The sequence below is a fragment of the Danio rerio genome, chromosome 11 (assembly GCF_052040795.2).
Source record: "Danio rerio strain M-AB ecotype USA chromosome 11, GRCz13ab, whole genome shotgun sequence".
In the NCBI taxonomy this organism is placed as follows: domain Eukaryota; kingdom Metazoa; phylum Chordata; class Actinopteri; order Cypriniformes; family Danionidae; genus Danio; species Danio rerio.
The window spans coordinates 26,625,983-26,645,832 of NC_141031.1; the positions used below are offsets into that span (position 1 = coordinate 26,625,983).

Consider the following 19,850-nt stretch of genomic DNA (forward strand, 5'->3'; position numbering starts at 1 on the left):
GCTTAATTTGTGAATTGCGAGGTCCCGGAACTGACCAGAGCAATGGATCCGGCATGTTACAGTGGAGAGACAGAGGGGGTGTATAGCGGGGCGTCAGATAGCGAGGGCGGTCACGGACGTAAGTGAAGAACCGGAGCCAGGGGGGTTGGTTGTTGTTCAAGAAAGTGAAGAGAGTTGGGGAGCTGCGTGAAGAAAGTGTAAGTGAACAGCGGACGGGGAAGGAGGGGGGTCAGTAAAATGAGGTGCCTTGGGTTTGAGTCCGGAGAAGAACAGTTACAGAAAGCAGATAAGACAAAAACAAAAGCTAAAAAAATGAACAAGTAAACAGCAGGGTGAGAATTGGGTTAAATCAGAAAACGTGGTAGAAATCAAGGGACTTTTTCTTTTTCTGCGTTGCTTTTTAAAACACTGCAGTTGGGTTTAGGCAAGGGGAGGGTGTCGGTGGGGGGATCGGTCGGTTGGTCAGTAAGTCAGTCAGTCGATAGTGGCCTCTAGTGGACTTACGCAAGAACTGTACGTGCAAGTGGCACTTGCAAGAAAAAGCATACACAGCACACTCCTGTCGATTTGCGAAAACAAAAACTGCAAAAAAAAAAAAAAAAACAGCTCCCCGGAGGTATTTTGCTTTCTCCAGAAATGTATATAGGGGTACATATTTGGAATGAGTCTTGGCTGAACTAAAAGGTGCCAGGAAGAACCAAAAAGGTATTTTTTACTGTGATGCTATAGAATGTTTTTGAATAATGATCACTAAAGTTACAAAATTAATCATTAATTAGTGCATTGCATCTAAAGAGATTTTTGTTAATTTTTTGCCATAAATATTTACTAATTACACAACCCAGGCTCATTGATACATAACTTATTGATACATAACCCTATACTCATTTCTGGAGATCACTAAATATGTCCCAGGAGCTACTTTTTTTTGCAGTTTTTGTTTTCGCGAATCCACCAGAGGCTGCTATGTATGCTTTATCATTTCAAATTCAAATTTCATCTCAAACACCACAAAACAAGTAAAAACTTTACGCTAGGCAACGTCGTGGCCCAATGGGTAGCATGATCGCCTTACAGCAAGACGGTTGCTGGTTTGAGCCCCGGCTTTGCATTTCTGTGAGAAGTTTGCATGTTTTCCCTGTGTTGGCATGGGTTTTCTCCGGGTGCTCTGGTTTCCCCCACAAGTCCGAAGACATGTGCAATAGGTGAATTGGATATGCTGAAATTGACCATAGTGTATGTGTGTAAATAAGTGTGTATGAATGTTTCCCAGAAATGGGTTGCAGCTGGAGGGGCATTCGCTGCGTAAAACATATGCTGGATAAGTTGGCGGTTCATTCCGCTGTGGTGACCCCACATTGATAAAGGGACTGAGCCGAAAAGAAAATGAATGAATGAACTTAATAATGAGGTTGTCTGAGATAATTATTCTACCCAAAATGTATATATTCCATACAAGCTGAAGCTGATTGGTCAATTTTTATCACGTGACTTGCGGTGAGCTTCCTTGATTCATTTAACCATATCGTATCGCATCATTTGTGATCTCCAGCAGTTGATCTTCTTGCACAGACATGGTGCTTCACCTAATTTGATGACAAATGAATTTCTTGACAGTTATTGGGTCCTTTACTGTGCCTTTTCCCCTTAGCAAAGTACCTTTCCAAAGTCATCTGTTTCTTATTCATTTTGCTGCTTGTGGTTTAAATTTACGAGCTCAAGTGACCGAGATGTAATCGAGAGAATACCATCGTTTTTCAAAATAAAAGGTCATTCTATTCAGATATTTAATAAAACAGAAATAAATAAGGATTTCTTGTGTAGCCTGATACCAATTAATCCACAGACTGGTACCGGTTTGCGACCCGGCGGTTTAGAACCACTGACCTATAGGACATAGGATTGCATTTTTATAGATGGTTGAAGTATTTAAGTATTTAATAATAAATAAGATGTTTTTTTAGTAATAAAATGTGATTTCTTAAAATATGACACCCTTTAAGCTTGTAATTTATTAAACTGACTTTTCAATTACCATGACTTACAAACTGGTCCACAGAAACATGAGTTATGTACTTGATTCTTTGGTTTGAGTGACTGAAGTGTTGCAATCTACTCTTCACAGTTTACTGAAGTAAACCTTAATGCAGCTGTACACAAACGCATACAAAAGAATTCAGTAAATGAAGTGTCAAGACTGAAATTGGCTTTTCAGGAAAAAAGCATTATAAAAGAGGTATATTGGCGTGATACACAGCATGTGTGCTTATGCCTTTTAAACAGATTGCATGGTGTCCTTTATAGATGTGATGGTGAAAGTGTCAGATGTTCCATTCTTTCTTTTTACCTTTTTTTGTTGTTCCCTCAGTTGCATTTATAGGTCTGTCAGATCTTTGTTGCTTTTGCTTTGTCTGTCTTCTCCCCCTTACAAAGTCACATCACATAACCGCCTCGCCTTATTTCTGTGCTGTAGCGTGGATTTTGTCTTTGTAACACCAAACTTAACTTAAGGAGACAGACCACAGTCATCCCTAACACACAAAAACACGTCTGCAAAGTGCCTGCATGCACATAGCTAGAAATCGTCTTGTTTTAATCAGTACTTTTTAAGGAACAAAATAAATTTATTAATTCAAAAACATTTAAAAAATCATACAAACTTTTGATTTGTGTCATAAAAATATTTTCTCTTTATAATGATAATCTATATACACCAACTTTCCAATTTTTTTTAGATATTTGAATAAGACAGGAGTCATATTGGTTTGATTCATTTGATCACCTTATTCAAAGCCCAGACTTCAGCTGAACAATTCAGAGTAATCCAACATTAAACATTCAAGCAATTGTGTAAATAGATTTTGGATGGAAATAGAAGACTCAACGAAAGGATCATAAATCAAAATACAGATGGGTGAAGCGTTCTCATGACCTACATCTTTCTATTTATTGTGCTGTAGTCAAGGAAATTAATGAGGATTAATGAGTCAAAATAAGTTCAATTACCCCAAAAAATGCAGCATTTCCTGTGGAGAATAGGAGAAAGAATGTGCATTATTTATTCAGAATATAAAACATTATTCAGAATATTCTCTTGGTGTATTTATGCTATGCTAAAGAACTTTTGCAATAAATAAAGAACATGCGACTCACATTCTCTGTATATCGGAAATTCATACGCATGTACAAATGGTCAATGTGCTACCGTGGGCGTACTTGTCAACATATTCTTATGTGTGTGTGTGTGTGTGTATGTCTTTCTGCATGTGTTTGTGGTTGTCTGTATGTATAAATGTGTGAGGGGCCAAGTATGTCCACACCCCCTCGAAATCTCTCATTACAGTTTCCTCCTGGCACTGTGGGCCCCTCTCTCTGTGCCACACCGTTCTCTGTCCAACTGTCTGGAGACATGGCTGGAGGGGACAAGCAGTCCAGATCTGTCCATCTGCATGTCCCCATGGCCCCTCAAATCCCTACTTAAGAGGGGACATATGACAACCTTCTGTGGAGAGCTGATTTCAGACCAATTTACTCACATTTTCGTCTTGGAGTAAACTTCTGCTCTGTTTTGACCCACCTTTTTAGCCTTTTAATGACAAAATCTGTTGAAAATGTTGCTGTTTTTAGACCTAAAGAGATGTTAAGTAGTGCAGAATCTTTCTGGTCTATTAAATCTGTTTGTGTGTAGATGCTGACTCACTCGAGTAGGCTGCCGTATCTTCAACAGCGAGGGCAGAAACAGGTCAGAGAAGCAGCATAATGCAGCACATCACAGGGAAAACTGGGTCTTTTCATCTATCCATGTATGAAAGTTCAGAAAACCAAGTCAGCCAAGCCTAAAGGCTCTGATATTCTCCCGTGGAAGTTCATTTTCATTCTTATCTATATCGGTAAATAGAAGTTTAAATACAATTGCAGTGGTAATTGTAAGGATTTTGATGATAGTTAAATTTTGCTGCATGCTTTTCTTCCCATAAGAAAATAAATGCAATGAAAATAAATGTAATTCAAGGTGCAGTATGTAACTTTGACACCCAGTGGTTGAACCAGGTATTGCATGCATGGTTCAAAACACACAAGCGCAGGTTGCCAGATTGACAACATCAACAGGAGTGTGCCCAACTGTTGAGCCTTAATTCTGATTTAAGTCGTGTTCTAAATAAAAGCAATGGCACATGATAGAAGAAGATTTTTCATATTAAAAGGAATACTAAAAGTTTTGTCTTAACCAACACCTGAAATTTGTATTTTAGAAACAGCTTCTATTTCATGCAGCTGATTAACAGAACACTGACAATGATCACCTCAGGTACACCTCATGTGCTTTATTCAGTGTTAAATTCTAATAATGAATCTTATTTCACATGACATTTATTGCTATAAAGCAAAAGCAGCAGCGGATAGTTCACCTTCATATTGAACTTTAGAACTGTGACTCACTGCAAGCTAACACATATCTGTTATTCAGCATGCACATTTAATAATATTAAAGAGGTTTAGTGTGTATTAATTATATTAGTAGTGAAACTTAGTAAGTGCACTTTTCTGTGCTTCTGAATGACTGTATTTACATTTCTGTCGTGTTTCATCTGGTGCAAACAGTAAAATTGCTTATCACTGATATCTCTTCACGTAGAGTGTTGTTAGGACACAGGGTTACAACGTAACCTGCTCACCTAATGTTTACATTTGTAATATTTATGTTATTTCATAATTAATAGCCACCTAATGTGAGTCTGTGTCTCATTTCGGAGTCTGTTACTGTCCACCAGATGTTGCATTTCAGTCAAGCATGCATACTCCGAGTGCCTTCCTGACTGAATGAATCAAATATGTGGATTTCCACCACGGCAATCTGCTGAAATACAGTTGGCTGAACCATACCTGCCAACATTTGTATCTGAAAATCTGGGAGACCGGGGGGGGGGGAAATAACTAAACGGAAGGGTGGTGGGAGATGGGTCTGAAGTACGGGAGACTCCTGGGAAACATGGGACTGTTGACAGGTATGGGCTAAACTTTCATTGGATGGGTTTAAAGGACCAAAACAAAGACACGTTCCGTCACAAACATATACAGCATATTTAATTAAAATGTAAAGTCTAATCTGAATATTTTTTTCTAAAATTAGCATGTTTCTCAGGCTCTCATGTGTAGGTTTAATAATTTCAAAACATGCAAAACCCAGCCGAGACTCAAACCAGCGACCTTCTTGCTCTGAGCCGATCATGCTACCCACTTCACCACTGTGCAGCTCTCCACATTTATATTCAATCTATTATTCCATCCTTCACCTTTGGCCTTAAATTTTAGGTAGTGACTGAAAAGCAAGATTGTAGTAGATTCAAGTGGTAGAAATGTGCTTATCCTATGAGCACTGACATCTGAAAGGGACTCAGCATAGAGACACTGCTCTTCTTTGTTGAAAGGTTGAGGTGTTTTGGGCATCTAAGATGCCTCCTGTTCATTGTCCAGTGAAGGTGCCTCCAGCAGGGAGGAAAACCTATGGCAGACCCAGGCCAGGCTGGAGGGATTATATCTTTTGGCTGGCCCTGGAACGCCTTGGGACAAGTCATGGATAAGCAGAGGAAAAGGCTTCATACAGTAGGTAGATTTTCAACCTGCTAAATTTCTACTGTAAAGCAGTGTGTTCCAGTGTCTTCATGTTTTACTTGTCTGAGCTAAAAAAAAAAACTGCAATATATCACCTAGAGAATATTCCCATGTTCAAAGGTTTCTCAAAATCACACCTACTTACTATTGTTATTAAATTGACATTGAGTAAGAGTGGTTTTTGCATTTCTAGAAAGTTCACATTGGAAATCTGTTAATAGCTCCCAAAACAAACTCAAACTGAAATTCATTTGGTGTTGATCATGTTCAAAATTAAATCACATCAGTCAATTTTATTTTATATATCTTCAAATTTATTGGAATCTTAACGTGCCCTTTTCTTCTCTCAGTCTTGCTTGCCTGCCCCCAGTCACCCCAAGAGAGTCATTCAGACCTTTAGTTTCCACTCACCTTCCTGAAATGGCCTCTAATCATTCCATCTCCTGCTTATCACTGCATAATTGGAGGTACTGCAATTAGGGAGCTCTAATTGATCCAAGTATGGACAACAACACTGGACTGACGCAGCAGTTTAGCCTAGGCTAATTCTCAGCCGCAGTGTTAGAGAACACTAGATAAATCAACAAGGACAGAACAACACATTTCACTCTGGGACACTTGGAAAAGTGGCTCAAAAGCACACCGTTATTGGCACATTCGCTCAGACCGGCCCACTGGAAAAGCAGGTTGCAGTGAAATATAAGTGTCCAATTATTCACACTGTAAAACAGCTATCTGCTTAGCCAAGCACCTAGGGAAATTCAATAAGTTGTTCCACAGATGAGGCTTGGCTTTTACTGGACACAGATTTTGTGAGCATCCATCACAGAGCCACACAGACGAACTAGTCTGCCGATACAAGGAACCGGACAGACGGAGTAAAATAAATGACGTGCTCTCTCAGCAGGCCTTAAAACTAAAAGTAAGACGTTGTGGGCTAACCTGGGATGTTTTATTTGAAAAAGAATGGCCTCATGCGTGTACTTTTTTGCTCGGGGAGCATTATTGTTTTTTTAAGGCCTTGGGTTTGGATTGCTGCTATTGGAAGGAAGCCTCAAATCCTGTGTGAAAGCTGTTGCCTGTAATCCTGCTAATCCTCTCAGGTGTGGCGTTACTCACAGGAACGTAGCTTATTGCTGATGGGAATCAAGGCCAGGGCATCTGTCAAACATCCACCAGTGCAAATGTGTGAGCTGAGTTGATTTAAACTATCTAAAGCTGTGAAACTATTAAGCCTTTTGTACTTTTTTTAAGCTTTTGCATTTGTGTATATTTCCATAGTCTTGCCACAAAAAAAGCAGAGCACCAATGGTTAGAGACCATTTTGAAATGTGCCAATGGCACTTCTTTGTATATCCATTGAGCCCTTGGGCAAGGTAATTAATCTTCATTTGCTCTGAGGGTGCTGCGGTGGGGGGCAACAGCATAGACTTTTTTAGGTTTGTATAATTTGGGTGAAATTTATGCAAATCAAGTACTAGGGAGGGACACAAATGTGTGCCATATTGGTTGTAAGCCCATAGAGATATTTTGGAATTGTATTTTAGATTAAGCACTGGATGAATTGAAAGTTAAAGTTGATTATTGTAAATACTAATCGTTTTTTTCTGAGTCTATCATTTTTATTACATTGAATTCAATGAATGTGGCTGCACTTGATGCATATTCTGTGTTTTTTTCTGTATGCTTCAACATCATCAACCAGCTATAGTGGAGAAATAAATGTTGTTCTCGTTTTGTCAATATTTTTAATCAGAACAAATTATCTGAGTTATTAGTTACTTGAATGGTAGTGCAATTCTTCTGTATCATAGCAAGCAATGATATAATGAGGATGTGGCGACAGCCGAGTTCGAATCCATTTGCAGGAGTTTATTAAAACAGTTCAGCAATTCCAAATTACAGTCCATAAATCAAAGTCAAAAAACAGCCAGAGGGTCGATAAACACCATAAGCAGTCCAACCAGGCAAAGGGGTAATCCAAAAACAGTAGTCGGATGCAAACGGCCAATGTCATGAATGAGGCAAATTATGAAATAAAAATGCAATGGGGAAAAAAGGCTTGGTAAGGCAGTAAAACTAGCAATACTTTGTAAGGAGTGTTTGACATGGCCAGGTTAATATGGGCCTCAAACAGGAAGTGTCTAAAAAAGCAGCAGAAAGGGTTCTTACAGTAAATAGACTAGCTAGCTCTCTGCAACTCTTACATGGTCGCCCACTGAATCTAAGCAGGGTCGTGCCTGGTCAGTACCTGGATGGGAGACCACATGGGAAAGCTAGGTTGCTGTCGGAAGTGGTCTTAGTGAGACCAGCAGGGAGCGCCCAACCTGTGGTTTGAGTGGGTCCTAATGCCCCAGTATAGTGACAGGGATTGTATACTGCTCAGCACAGTCTTTCGGATAAGATATAAAACTGAGGTCCTGACTCTCTGTGGTCATTAAAAATCCCAGGATGTCCTTCGAAAAGAGTAGAGGTTTAACCCTGGCATCCAAATTTGCCCACTGGCCTCTGTCCATCATGGCCTTCTAACCATCCCCATATCATAATTGGCTTCATTACTCTGTCTGCTCTCCACCAATCAGCTGGTACGTGGTGTACGGTCTGCTGCAATATGGCTGCCGTCGCGTCATCCAGGTGGATGCTGTACACTGGTGATGGATGGCGAGATTCCTCCCAATGTGTAAAGCACTTTGAGTGTCCAGAAAAGCGCCATATAAATGTTAGGAATGATTATTATTAGACAGTCAGGCAGGAGGAATCTCTATTGGCATGGCGTTACAAAAAACTTATGCTGACATTTTCAGCTGTCTAAAAACAGTTCGGTGGACATAGCCAAATAGTTAAGTCACAGTTAAATATTATAGTGTTTAGCAAATCTCAAAATGCTATAAATGTATATTAATATGCCTAAACTAACTAATACCTCTTAGAATATATTTGTATTAATTTAGTTTTTGCTGTTTTTTAATATTATTTTTAAAGACAACTTTTCATTACATTTTATTTACATTTTAACTTTTTCAGAGAATATTTACAACAAGGAATAATTTTAGTATTTCAAATATTTAAATACAGGGCATTTAATACATTTAACTTGTACAAACACAGTGAAAATATTTTTGCCCACTGTTTGAGTTTGTCCACATTTTACCCAATTTTACTGAAACATTTATTGTTAAATATAACTAGTTTGAGACCTTAAGGCCTGTGCACACAGAGACATTTTCTTGCTCACGTTTTCCATCGACGTTTAATGCCTCGAGACTAAAAAAAGGGTGTCAATGTGTATCGTGCACACCAACGCGCAAAACGCCAGGCACAAAAGCATCATTTAAAAAAAACACCTTATGCCGCGTCAAAATCTTCTTCACCAATCAGATCGGCACTTTTGTTCACGTGCACGGACTTGCTGAAGTTACAATAAACAGCACTTGGAGGCGCCCAAGCGCAAAACTGTCAATGCGAGCGCACATTGAAGAAGATGCCCAGAGGCGATATGAAAGTTTAGCTGCTTATTGCTCTAGTGAACACTAATCATTTCTTCATCGCTAATGCTGGAGCTGCTGCTTTAACCATCAATGCTTGTGGAGTCACCAGTAACTTAACAACAAGCATGTGAACTTCCTCTCCTCCTCTTTTTCTGTGTTATAAGCGGGTGTCAGAAGCTTAAAGTTGTGTAGCGCCATCTAACGTCAAAGAGCGATTTTGCATGCTTTTCAGGTTCGAATGCTAAAAAAACGTCTCGTAAAACGCTGACGATAAACGCAAACGAAAAGCATCCCAGTGTGTAGGAGCCTTTGTAGGAGTCATGATTTTCTGGCAACATCTCTTTTAACCTTTTAATTCTACACAGCGGATGCCCTTCCAGCTGCAACCCATCACTGGGAAACATACACACACTCACACACTACGGACAATTTTAGCTTACACAATTCACCTAAAGTGCATGTCTTTGGACTTGTGGGGGAAACCGGAGCACTCGGAGGAAACCCACGCGAACATGGGGAGAACATGCAAACTCCACACAGAAATACCAACTGACCCAGCCGGGGCTCGAACCAGCAACCATCTTGCTATGAGGCGATTGTGTTACCCACTGGTCCACCTTGCTGCCTGAATTTGAATATTTAATTCAATATTAAACGCATATTTTGTGAAAGGTATAAAGTGTATTTTTTCGACTTGGCGTAGACATGCACTGATGGTTTTCCGAGAGGGCATAAAAAGGCAAAATGCCATAAGATGTGGTCATGATGAGTTAAATGTTGCCCTTGGCTTGAGTGGCCATTTGACCATGTACAGTTAGAAGGAAACATAATAAACCATGTCATGTCAAGAACTGCTCAAATAGATCTTATTCCAATTGATTTCAGTTTAAAAGAAAAAAAAGTGAAAATACTTGATCCACTACAGGTCATTTTCAATTGAGGGTAGGCAAAAGCATCTTCAAAATGACTTGTTGTGTTATGTAGTGCTAAAGCATTTCATGTCACATGGGCTGGCTATGAGTGTTTGCATGTGCCTTGCTGTCACTTACATGACTGCTGCAACCTTTCATGCCTGTGCGCTTCGACCACAAAACATCTGCATCCTTTCTGAAACTCACGTCAGAGACAGAGTGGGAGAAACCCACAGCGTTAAACAGACACACATGGCAGCTCTGTGTCAAATGCATGTTAGAAAATAGGGCTGCACGATGCTACAAAAACATGTGATGTTGTTAAGTGTTGCGACAATGATATTTCTTGCGATATAGCATATCTCTAGAAAATTTAAATTATTTATTTTGTTTAATTTTAATTAGCAATGTTTTAAAAATCATTTGTTTAATAAAATATATATTTCAGATTTTATTTAGACTAATAAACTGTGTCAAGGTGCAAACATTTAGTCTTTCAAACAGTATGAATGAGTGAATACCTATTCTGACTCTAATTGAATGTTGTCATCTTCCACTCTTGTCTTGACTCCCGCCTTAAGTATTTATTTTCAGCTCTGAGTTTACCTTTGGGTCGCTCCGGCCAATAACAGGACAGCAACTACTGGGGAGGTGTGGATAAAGATAGTAAGGCCCTATCTGATTGGTTAAAAACTAAGATAAACAATCAATGCATAAAATAAATGTATATTGCATATACATTATTATCACGATAATAATAACTTTGCACTATATTGTTAGAATACCTCTATCATAAATAGCTTGCGTATGCCACATATATTTAATCCAAAATAATTACTTTATAAAAGCAGCTATGGCCCAATCCCAATTCTATTTTTGTACCCCTACTCCTTCCCCTTCTCCTTGGCCCTTAAACCTGAGTGTGAAGGGGAAGGGCTTCAAAATTTACCCCAAAGAATCGGGACAGCACTACAGCACCTGCACAGATCATCATATGACATCGCAATCTATTGCTTTAAATGAGATCAGATTATGGTGACTGCTGTAGTTGTTCCAGTTGTGGTATTTTTTGATATTTATCTTCAGGAAATCACTGAAGGCATATATCATGTTATCATAACGATATACTGTGACAATAAGATTGTAAGTGTACTGTGCATTTGGCCATATTCATTCATTCATTTTCTTGTTGGCTTAGTCCCTATATTAATCCTGGGTCGCCACAGCGGAATGAACCACCAACTTATCCAGCAAGTTTTTACGCAGAGGATGCCCTTCCAGCTGCAGCCCATCTCTGGAAAACACACACACTCTACGGTCAATTTAGCCTACCAAATTCACCTGTACCGCATGTCTTTGGACTGTGGGGGAAACCCACGCGAAGACAGGGAGAACATGCAAACTCCACACAGAAACGCCAACTGAGCCGAGGATCGAACCAGCGACCCAGCGACATTCTTGCTGTGAGGCGACAGCACTACCTACTGTGCCACTGCCTCGCCCACAGTGGCCATATTCATCTATGCAAACACACCAAAACAACATTAACATTATAGCAGACACTGTAAAAAAGCTTATTCCCAGACACTAGACTTTTCTGACAGGGTATTTCAGTGTCATTGAATGTCAGAATGTTGTGGGACTGCTATACAGGAGTTATGATTATGGATTATAAATTGCGAAATTTAGCGGATTTATTTTAGCGTTTTTTTTATTGAAAGCATGAAGGTAAAACACGAACGCGGTTATGAATATATTAAAACATGTGCTTGTTGTAAAAATTCATAATAATGACAAAATACTAATTTTATACAATACAATAAATACAAATTTGAGGATCTCTTGACTTCCGTGTGCAGCCTTGCTGTCATTATAGCTGGTGTATTCTGGGAAATTTTGTTATCCATTGGTTTCGAGTATGGTCCTGAAAAGTCTTCATTCGAAGGACTATCTACCCCTTTCCCTTAGCCCTATGCCTTCAAGCTAAAGAGAATTGTGACACCCCTACCCATTCACAGGAACGCGCAAAACGAAGGGTAAGGGGAAAGGGCTAAGGGGTAGAATTGGGATTGATCTACTGTATATGTGCATAGATGTAATTGTGTTGACATGCATGCATTTCGTTTCCTCTACGAGCCCTTTTAAACACACACACACACACACAGAAAGAAAGACTTACTAGTATTTTATTGATGGGATACACTGATAAATCCATCAAAATAACAACCGGCGCTGCTCCTGTTGCTACTGTATGTACACAAAAGTGCTTTCATCTCTTTCTGTACCTGCTATTGCTTATGAGATACTTTACTATAGCACACTATTGAAACAAGCAATGCTAATCATCCAGCATGTTAAAGACTTCTGTGTATTGAAAGGTTTTGTGCACAAAGATGTTGATATATTTCGTTTTTGTGGAGGAGCAGTGAGGTGAATGACTAATGAAAACAATCACGATCTGTTATGCAAAGGCCTGTAGAGAGTTGTGCAGAAGTATATTATTCTCTAAGCAGAGATTAAAGGAACAGTTTAGCCAAAAATGAAAGCCCAGTCATTGTTTACTCTTCCTCATGTTAATGCAAAACTCATGACTTTTTTTCTTGCATGAAACAAAAAAGGAGATAATTTGAAGAATGTTTTTGCAGCTCAATAATAAATGGGATCTCATACTACATAAAAGTCAGTACACCTTGTGTATTATTTTCTAAATCTGAATATATCTAAGTAAATGTACATCTGGAGTCGTATAATGATAGTTTTGTGAATTCGAAAACGTTTAGTGAAAGTCTTGCTTGACCACCATGGTCACCATTCACTTTTATTGTATGGAAAATGCAGCTTGGATCACACATCCTTTTGTGCTCTACAGAAGGATGGTCAAACATGCTTACACTGGTATTTACACTCTTTTCAGCAGTTTATGCATTTGTTTATGTTTTTGTCTTGAAAATATTGTTTTGGGTGGCTGATATTTGAAACTTTTTAAAGACTGGTTTCAGATCTTTGAAAACCATGCTGTAAAACTTTGATGTCATGTGCATGTGGCTTATGTTTATTCTATAAGCATGCACAAATACACAAACACAGTGGCAGACTATCCGCTTGTTAAGTCATGACGTAAGCAATACTGCTTCCGACTCCAAGCTGCTACTTGTTTGAATTAAGAAAACATTTGTTTTTGACCACTTTTTAGTCATATCCCACATTAAAGTGATTTTTTATTATATTAGGCATATATATATATATATATATATATATATATATATATATATATATATATATATATATATATTGCGATCGTGATTTTCGGAAGTATTACAGCACTCTATAAACCTTTATTATTACCATTTGTTGAGTCTCCCTATACAGTTTGATATAGCGTTTGGACCCGGAAGCTGATTCGTGTGACGTCACACTTAACAAGCGGATAGAACTGTGTGGCTGCGTCCGAAACCGCATACTTCCATACTATATAGTACGCTAAAATCAGTATGCGAGCCGAGTAGTATGTCCGAATTCAAAGAATTCGAAAATCAGTATGCGAGAAGTACCCGGACGATATGCTACTTCCGGCGAGATTCTGAAGTGCGCATCCCATGCATGCTGCCCTATGCCATGATGCCCCGCGAGCGAATTCATGAATGAGAGTAAAGCGACGCAAGTGACGCAGGTAGGTCACGTGACTATGACAAAATGGCGGATATAGTACGTCCGAATTCCATTCATACTTTTCACATTCATACTGTATAGAACGTACTTTTCTAACGGCCGAGTAGTACGTTTAAATTCAAAAGCAGTACCTACTGAGTAGTAGGCGGTTTCGGACGCAGCCATATATGTGTGCAGTCGCGTAGTGTTTTGTTGTACAAAGTGACATCGCCAACTACTGGTCTTGCATGCAAAATACAGCATTTCTAGTAGGATTTTTAGAAGCAGCGGTTTTAAATTGTTTTCACAAATAATTTTTTTAACAAAGTTGTACACAAAAACTTTACAATACACACACACACAGTAAAAAGATGTTGTTTAAGTACATTGTTGGGTAAACTGTTCCTTATACAGCAAAATTATAGCACCAATAAATTCATGAAAACGTCATAAAGTACTTGACTTGATGTCTGGTTGTGTTAAATTAAAATACATTTGGTTAAAACTCAAATGCTACAAATTATCGATACTAATTCAGATGTTTCTGTGTGACCGCACAATGCTTGTCAGTAAATCCTGTTGTCACTAATGTAAAGGCAACACAATCTTTTGAATTCAGTGTAATACAGCATGACTTTGATAGACATAGTACAAGGTAATTCCAGATAAAAGTGGCTGTAATTAAACATCCAGACCCAAATCATTCAAATAACATCAAGTTTTATAGATTTGACATCACTTGTTGTAGAGTTTGAGACCAATCAAAAGTCATCTTCTCATTGCATAAGGATTCAATAATAAGAAAAAGTGGACCATAACAACTTTGTGTTGTTTCCTCTGGAAATAATAAGAAAAAGTAGATATCTATGTAATGAAGGTGCATTTGAGGCAACATGGTCATAGTTTGACAACATTGATTCTAAAGAGTGCTTTAGCTGATGATTCGTATAACATTTCACAAGAATTTCATATCATTTTCACATTTAAAGATGATCATGGGGATCCCACATAAGATTTCTCACCTACCAGTGCAGTCTGTAATAGCTGAAACTGCACCATGCTGAGATTATAAATGAGCTCTGGGCCTAGAAACAGTGTTTCTTTGGGAAATATCTGCTCAGGGGCTTGTTTTTTGTCTGTTTATTGCTGTATAAACCACTTTGTACTGTAGGTCTTCCGTGATGAATCAGCATAGTGCTATGAAAATTCTTCAGTTTTAAAAGCTGGCCCTTGTTCTGAATGAGTCTCCGTCATTAATTTTGGCAGCAGATTTCTGACAGACGTGGAAACGAGGAAGCGCATGCTCTGCATATGACAGGTTTAGCAAAGCTGAGTCTGGCCTGTGTGAAATTAGCATTGTCCTTGGTTTTCTTCTATCCCACAGAATGCTGTTCATTAATTGCCAGCCCAGAAGTAGGAGGTGCCGACCAGATGGGTATTTTTACACTGCTTCAGTTATATACAGCTTTCTGCATTTATCACTTTGACACTAATTTGCCTGAGCCCATCTGTGATGTGTCGTTCCCATTTTCTGGCGCTCTTGGTGAAATATCAAATAAATAAATGACACCGTCTTTGAAATAAAAGCAAATAAGAAAATCTTAAAACATATATTGACACATTGTGAAAGGATCAATTTTAAGACACATTTAAATAATGTTTTATTTACAGCTGAAAAATGCACCCAAAGGAATTGTGACGTTTTTAAAATATTTAATATTTAAAAAGGTACAACTTTGCAAATTGACCTTTGATGCTACATACAGTTCTTTTGCAGATCATCTACAATGACATACAATGGCCAAACAGAGTGCATTTTAGTAATGGCTGAATCAAAGCAGATCCACAGTGGGCTGATGTTTTTAGTCCTGAGTCCGTTAGATTGACTGCTGGTGTTTGGTACTGTATTGGTTCAGTGTGTGACCTGATACAATTCAAGAGTGTACAGAGACAGATTTGATTGACAAACGTCTTAATGCAAAGACTGGTTCCTGTTTGTGAGCTTCAGGTACGGCGAGCCATCTCACAATTTCAGTAGCGCTGAATCTTCCAAAATAGTGAACGTGTCGCTTTCCTGAAATAATTTCCCTGATGATTGTTGAAGGCCCAAGCCTTTTGTTGTATCTATTCACATGACACATGCAAACTTGATTTTGGTTTTTCATAATACAAATGACCTTTTTGCATTACAAAGACAATGCCAGTTTCCAATAACTTGCGGTATTTCTACAGTTTCTACAATTTTGAGCATTTAAAATGCCAACATTTCCGTTTTACAGCACTAAATCTGTCTGTGCTATACATACACGTCGAGGCAATGTTTTTTTACAAGCTGAAAGAAATCCTCATGTTTGTGTTTTATGAATGAAGGCCTCATATCACAAATGGCGTCCATCTTTCCTGACAGCCCTCTTGGTTGACGCCATTTCTCTTTTCGGCTGGAATACAGATACCTGAAGTACATGTGTAGTACTGTCATTCTAAAAACCACTTGATAAAACTAAGATTTTTGCAAACTATCATGGGTTAGAAAAAATACTGGTCTAGTCAACTCTTTCCTACAATAAGGAAACACAGGCTGTTGTATGCCTCTGTGGTCAATGTGACAAAAGTAGTCATTATGCAGTCCAAACAGTGAGGTTAAACCAAGAGCAAACACACAGCGGGTCCCTTTCCTTTTGTGTTCCTTCACTTTGCACAGCATGCCGCCGCATCTTCACAGGACGTCTCGAATCGACGAGGATTAACAGTTTATGTAAGATATGAACTGCAGGGTTTGTTGTCCCTTCTCTGACAACTGTTGGTGGGAGGTAAATAATGCCGGTCTCCCGGGCGCCAACTGAACTGAAATTAATAAGAGCATGTGGGTGAAATAAAAAGAAAACAGAGGACGGATCTTCCTTTTTTGAGAAATCAGGGCATTCAGTCACTTCAGTTGGCTTTGGATGGTTTCTCCGGGAGAGAAAGAGACGCTCTCTCACACACACACACACACATGCACACAGATCATCACAGATGAATTACCTACGGGAGGCACTAGGACCTAGACAAACGATCCCTGAGAGAGTCAATGGGGGCCAGCTGGCAGACACAGATTTCTCGCCCTGATCGGGGCAGCTGCAGCCAGACTGCAGACATGACATGCATTTCAGCGAACCGGTGCAGGAGCCCCCCCCTCACACACCTCCCCACCCCAGCAGACGCTCGGTAAGCGCAGAGCCCGACCCCTGCATAAAAGCTGCTGCCTGCATGGACAGATGCACAGTTCCCTGAAAGAACCAACCCCCCCGCCCAAACCCTAACCTTATCCCCCTTTTGTCCAAACAGTTCAGGCACACATTGACACACACAGACACACACACACCTGCACCCTGGGCCGATGCAGAGCTGCCTTTAAATCACACATGTGTCTTAATGTCTGCAGCAATGGCAAGGTGATGAAAGTGCTATTACCTAATTAAAGTATATGATATGAATTATGTGTCTGCAGTGATTTCCTCTGCAAGGTTACTGATGCTTTACTGTAAGTGCTGTGGGAAGATTTCACTCATCTTTTCTGCCTCAGTGTTTTAGGATATTAATGCACCAACACTGTCAGCCGACATGTGCACAACTTTGAAGGAAATTATATTTGATTTAATAAAGATTAAGAGTTTGTGTTATGAGCAGTCTTGAAGATGACAGTGCTGCATATAATGGGGCTAGTTCACAGAAAAACGGAAATTGTCATCACCCATGGCCTTCTGTGGACTATAAAAGATGAGGGTTTTGTGGAATGCTCACACATTGAAAGTTGGTAGTGTCCAGTGTAGTTTTGGCCCATTAATTGGACCAAAACATCTGACACGTTCTTCAAATGTTAGCATTTCGTGAAGAAAGAAAGTCATGCAGGTCAATAAACGATGACAAAATTGTCATTTTTGTTTGATCTTTGCTTCCCATTAAGATACTTGGAGTTTAAAAACCGCTGGTGAGAGACATTTTCTCCAAGAATTACACCCTGCTGCTTCTGAAGTGTTAAACAAAATCTAAATGTCTTCTCTGACGAACAGCTCTGCAAACCCCTGTGTGTGTGTTCGCTAAACCAACAAGATGTGACATGCTTGGAAAGGAAAGCAATAGCACTTACGGAATTCATTGAGAAAAATAAACACATGGAAAAAAAGGAATTGTCCAAGTACAACATGGACAACATATTTTCAACTTGGCAGCTATGCAGGCCTGACCACATTACGAAGACTCAAATTCAGTAGGTGAACACTAGGTCTGAGATGCTGGGCACGAGCAAGTCCCCAGAAATCATTTCATTCACCTCTGGAGTGCAGTAATCTGGGAAGTCAAAATGAGATCCTGAGTTGGCGTTAAATGCTTCAAAGTCTTTGTCCAGAGCGGAACAGTCCATAGGCATACTGTTGGAAATTATATGCAAGAGTTCCTCGTCCAGTTCCTCATCCGAACATGCTGACGACACCAAAGAGGAGGAGCTGGTCGAGGTCGGAGTGGAAGATCTTCCAGATGTGGACCCTCGTGGTTCGCTCATCGTGGACTCTGGGAAAGCCTGGCATTCGCTGTCCGAGGAGAGACTCTGGATGCTGCTGGTTTGAGAGATGGGCCCTTTCACTCTGAGCTCAGGAATTGGTTGCTGGTCCTCAGATTGAACAGTAGCCTGCTGGTGAAGGACAAAGTGACTTGACGTGTTGCGATCGTCTTGCTGAGTCACTGGACTTTCTAGGTTTACATCCATGGTGTCGTCGTCGCTCATGCTCTCACTGTAGCTCTTGTATTTATTGCTACTAAAGTTCATTTTATGCTTTGAAGAAGCAGGTTTGATCTTAAGCCCTTTGCAGGAGAGCCCGGAAGATCTTCCTGGAAGGGGCTTGCTGGATTTCATAGGCAACTTCTCGCCAAGTTTGACAGGGGTTGAGCCCTTGCTTTTCTTCCTGGGCCGGTACTTGTAGTCAGGATAGTCAGCCATGTGCTTTAGACGCAGTCTTTCGGCCTCTTTGATAAAGGGTATCTTCTCATAGTCAGGCAGTAGTTTCCAGCGTTTCCCAAGGCGCTTTGAAATCTCAGCATTGTGCATATCAGGCCATTGCTCCATGATCTTTCGTCTCTCAATCTGAGACCAGACCATAAAAGCGTTCATTGGTCTTTTGATGTGCCCAGTTGGAGTTTTGCACCAGTTGGGGTCTTTGTTAGAAGGTACATGTCCAAACACCTCGGCATCGTCCTCAGCCGCCAGTCCCACAAACACCTCCCTGCTTGAATTGCTGTCCATGACTGACGAGTATTTGTGGGTTCTTTGCTGAACCATGATGCAGCGCTGAGATCTATTCAGTAGGTTCCCTAGAGTCATCCATGACGAGACACTCTAAGATGCAGCAACTCACCAATTCCAGCTTTTATCCTGAAATAGGGACAGATATGCCTTCAGTGACCTCTTATAAACTTGTTTGTTAAATATAAATGACATTGTGCTGATTTCTTAAGATGTAATATGTGTTGTGTGTTGTTATACACAGTACCAAGTGTTTAATAATTGTTTATGATAATATTAATGATAAAAAAAATATATTTAAAAGTATAAAAATGCACACTGTAAACACAAACAATGTATGTAAACATTTATTTCTGATAAGTTTTAATATTAGTTTATTATACTACTACTTTTTAAATATACTATCACTGTACTACATTAATATTGCTACTCTTGTTACTATATATATATATATATATATATATATATATATATATATATATATGTATGTACACATATAATTATATATGTAATTTTGAGATAAATGTTTGGTACTTACAATACAAGCGAAGACAGCTTCTGCTTACTATGCACAATTACTTTTTCTCTTCATATAAGCATTTCCTCTGCTGTAGCAGTTGTGGTGCAAGTCAAAAAAAAAGCTGTCCAGCGTCTGCCTGCTGTTTTCTTCCTCTGTCCCGCATGCGGATCCTCTCTCTCAGACGCTCTCTATCCTCTCCGTCACTCTCTCTATCCTCGTCTGCCGTTCCTCCTGCCTCTTTGTAGAGACGCCCCCCCTCGTCTGCTGTTTTATAAACCCACACTGTAAACAGCTCAACCTTAGCAGACACAGTCTCCTCCCCTTCCACCCACTGCTCTGTGTGTCGTGTGTTTGTGTGCATGTGGGTGTGTGAGTGTCAAGGATGGGGGGGT

At 39.6% G+C, this 19,850-nt stretch overlaps 3 protein-coding genes across 55 annotated transcripts in view; 2 read left to right on the plus strand and 1 right to left on the minus strand.

The window, feature by feature from the left end:
* si:dkey-76p14.2 overlaps nt 1-19,850 on the plus strand; it is a 247,425-nt gene that overhangs the window by 102,409 nt on the left and 125,166 nt on the right. The window lies entirely within an intron of this gene.
* The window catches only part of pnp4a (purine nucleoside phosphorylase 4a), a 232,772-nt gene that overhangs the window by 102,409 nt on the left and 110,513 nt on the right, over nt 1-19,850 (plus strand). The window lies entirely within an intron of this gene.
* On the minus strand, nt 15,305-19,716 carry sox12 (SRY-box transcription factor 12). The gene is given in 2 exon segments (NM_001030278.3): nt 15,305-19,067; nt 19,477-19,716. A coding segment is annotated over 1 exon segment (1,110 nt). The 5' UTR covers nt 19,017-19,067; nt 19,477-19,716; the 3' UTR covers nt 15,305-17,906.